At 50.5% G+C, this 3,246-nt stretch overlaps 1 protein-coding gene across 1 annotated transcript in view; it reads right to left on the minus strand.

Moving 5' to 3' along the window:
* Nucleotides 1-1,208: 1,208 nt before the first annotated feature.
* CCDC25 (coiled-coil domain containing 25) overlaps nucleotides 1,209-3,246 on the minus strand; it is a 5,762-nt gene continuing 3,724 nt past the window's right edge. The window contains exons 7-8 of the mRNA XM_009073622.1: nucleotides 2,625-2,670; nucleotides 1,209-1,238 (exon numbers count right to left, since the gene is read on the minus strand). Of these exons, the coding sequence (XP_009071870.1) occupies nucleotides 1,209-1,238; nucleotides 2,625-2,670 (76 nt within the window). The remainder of the gene's footprint in view (nucleotides 1,239-2,624; nucleotides 2,671-3,246) is intronic.

Here is a 3,246-nt window from a genome sequence, read left to right on the forward strand (position 1 = left end):
AATTCCTACCTTTTCCCTGCCAGGAGCAGCTGGGAAGGGGTGGGAACGCCAGTGCCTGTTTTCCCAGCAGCTCTCCATGTCCCTGGGGGTTGGGACAAAGGGGACAATGACATTGGTGCCATCTCAGGGTCAGGTCATGGAGAGACATTCTCCTGCTCCTCCCAGTATGGAACTGGGGGTTGGATCTCGCCCCAATCCCTTGGGAAGGTGGGAACAGCTGATCTGAGGTGGATGATTACTGGGGTTTCCCATTTTCCCTTAGAATATTCCCTAATTTTCTGCTGAGCCTGTTAGGATTTTGGTTCATTTCAAAATGAAGTTCTCTTTTCCGTGTTTCCTCCCAAATCCTCCTCTGCATCTCCTCTGGAGAAATCCCAGTTTTTGGGGAGCAGCCAAGCCAGAGGAGCAATTCCCACACGTCCCAGCCCTCCCACCTGCATCCCAATCCCAGATTTGGAGGGATTTGTGCCTCACACACACACACCTGAGCACACAGGTGACTCCCACCTGCACGGCATGGATTTAATTGGGATGTAGACACAGATGCCACGTGGATTATCCCCATGCATCCCTGGATTCACCCACCCAGGTGAGAGGGATGACCCGGACAGGTGAGACTGCTGCATAAAACTCAACTCTCCTTCAGCTGTTTCTCTCCTCAGACAAGTTTTCCAAGGAAAAGAGTGGGAATTCAGAGGGAAACAATGTGAGAGATTCAGGGAAGGAACTGCAGAGGTTGGTGCAACACCTGAGCTTCATTTCCATCCCTGCAGCTCCCAAATTCACAAGGATTTAGCGCTGAGCTGATCCCAAGTGACCCCCCCCCCACACCCCGACTCCAGAGGGATCTCCCAAGTTTCCCTGAGGATTCCCAGCAGGAAGAGCAGAATTCCAGAGGCAGCATCAGCAGCCAGAGCAGTGCCCCGGCCGAGGTGAGGCAGCACAGATGTGTTTGCTTTGCTGTCAATCTCCAATTCAACACCACAGCGACACATTCCCGAAAATAAATACCATTGTCTTTGGAAAACTCAAGGTCAGGAAGAGCTGGAAGTGCACACAGGTCCATCTTCTCCTTCCAGAGGTTCTCCAGGGCTAGGAAAACCCCACAGGGATTGGAAGAAACGGAGTTAAGAGTTCACTTTTTGAGGGGATTTTTGGCATTTCAGCGATGGTGACAGATCCCAAGGGAAGGTTGGGAGAGGCTTTAGTTACATGAAGTCGTCAGAATCATTGCCATCCTGTGGGAACAGAGGAAAATCTGGGATCATTGCGGGTGTTCAAGTGGGAAAAGGCTCAGGGTTATGGCAGAATTCCAATCGATTCTGTTTCTGCCATTTTACCCCAAGGAATCAGAGGAGATGGAACACAGAATTCCAGACTGGTTTGGGTGGGAAGGGAACACAGAATCCCATCCCATTGCAACCCCAACATCTCCCACAAGCTCAGGCTGCTCCAAGCCACATCCAACCTGGCCTGGAACACTCCCAGGGATGGAGCAGCCACAGCTGCTCTGGGCAACCTGTGCCAGTACCTCACCACTCTCACAGCCAAGAATTCCTTCCCAATATCCCATCTCTCCCTGCCCTCTGGCAGTGGGAAGCTATTCCCTGTGTCCTGTTCCTCCAGGCCCTTGTCCCAAGTCCCTCTGCAGCTCTCTTGGAGCCCCTTGAGGCACTGGAAGGGGCTCTGAGGTCTCCCTGGAGCTCAGTGTTTGGCTTGAATCCCTTGGAGCTCATCCCACAGGGATTGTCTAATGAAAAACCCAACCTGGAGCCATCCCAGCTCCAACTCCATGGAATCATAGACTCCCAGACTAGTTTGGGTGGGAACAGCCTTAAATCCCAACCCATCCCACTCCCTGCCATGGGCAGGGACACATTCCACCAGCCCAGGTTGCTCCAAGCCTCATCCAACCTGGCCTGGAACACTCCCAGGGATGGAGCAGCCACACTTAATCCTGGTGTCCCACCGTTCATTCCCTTCGGATGAAGAGCAGGACTGTGTCCCCATTCCCAGCAGCAGTGGCTCCTCCCAGGTGCCACCCAAGCCCCAGTGCCATCTGGGAGCAGAGGGAAGTGCCAAAGTCCTTCCCTGGAGAGGTGACAATGTGCTCTGACACCTCACATATCCCTTGAGAATACTTGGAATTGAGCTCACTGGAACTGAGCTCAAATGTTCATTGGGAATATCTGCAATTAAGTTCAAATATTCATTGGGAATGTTTGGAATTGAGTTCTCTCAGCTCAAATATCCATTGAGAGTATCTGGAATTAAGCTCACTGGAATTAGGCTCATTTGGAATATTTGAAATTGAGCTCAAACACTCATCGGGAACACTTGGAATTAAACTCATTGGAATCGAGCTCATTGGGAATATTTGGAACTAAACTGAAAAATTCATTGGGAATATCTGGAATTAAGCTCATAGGAATTGAGTTCATTGGGAATATTTGGAACCGAGCTCAAATATTCATTGGGAATATCTGGAATGGAGCTCTCTTGGCACAAGCATTCCTTGTGAATCTTTGGGAAAGCATTCCCAATGTGCTCTCTAAGGAGGCCCCGGAGCCAGGCTGCAGTGCTAGGGCTGGAACTCCATTCCCAGTGGGATAAGCAGTTCTCACCTGGTTGGATGACATGTTCTCAGCCTTCATCAGCGATGAGTAACTCCTGCAGGGACACGGACAACATTCCCTTCAATCAGCTGCTCCCAAAACGACCCACTTGGATAAAACAGGATCAAATTCCCAAAACCCACATTGTTTTCCTTTTTTGAACCTGGATCATTAGTGGCCGATTCCATATTCCTCACTAATTAAACCCATGGGAGGAAGGTTAGGAGCTCTCTGACTCCTGTTTCCTTAGGACCTACCAGCTGCAACATTCCAGGAAGCAGGAAATCTTGGTTTTGGGAGGTGGCAGGGCTCAACCAGCTCCTCCAAGCCCTCTTGTCCAGCCCCTCCATGTGTTGGATCACTCAGGAAATCCCAGGATGTTTTAAATCCTGGTTTTCATGCCGTTTGGAGATGAACACTCCTTAAAAAAGGAGCACTTGGAGCCATCCCAGAGCCATAAATCCTGCAGGAATAAGCTCAGAGGTGCTTGTTGCCACATGGCACAAAGGTCAGTGTGACATTCCAAGCCCTCATCCCTCATTCCACGGAGGATTCACACAGGTTTCCATTACCATCAGTGCTGGAAGAGCAGGATGAATTCCAGTGCAGGCGCAGAGCTTCCCAAAGCAAT

Source organism: Acanthisitta chloris, unplaced genomic scaffold, assembly GCF_000695815.1.
Source record: "Acanthisitta chloris isolate BGI_N310 unplaced genomic scaffold, ASM69581v1 scaffold27994, whole genome shotgun sequence".
NCBI classification, from domain to species: domain Eukaryota; kingdom Metazoa; phylum Chordata; class Aves; order Passeriformes; family Acanthisittidae; genus Acanthisitta; species Acanthisitta chloris.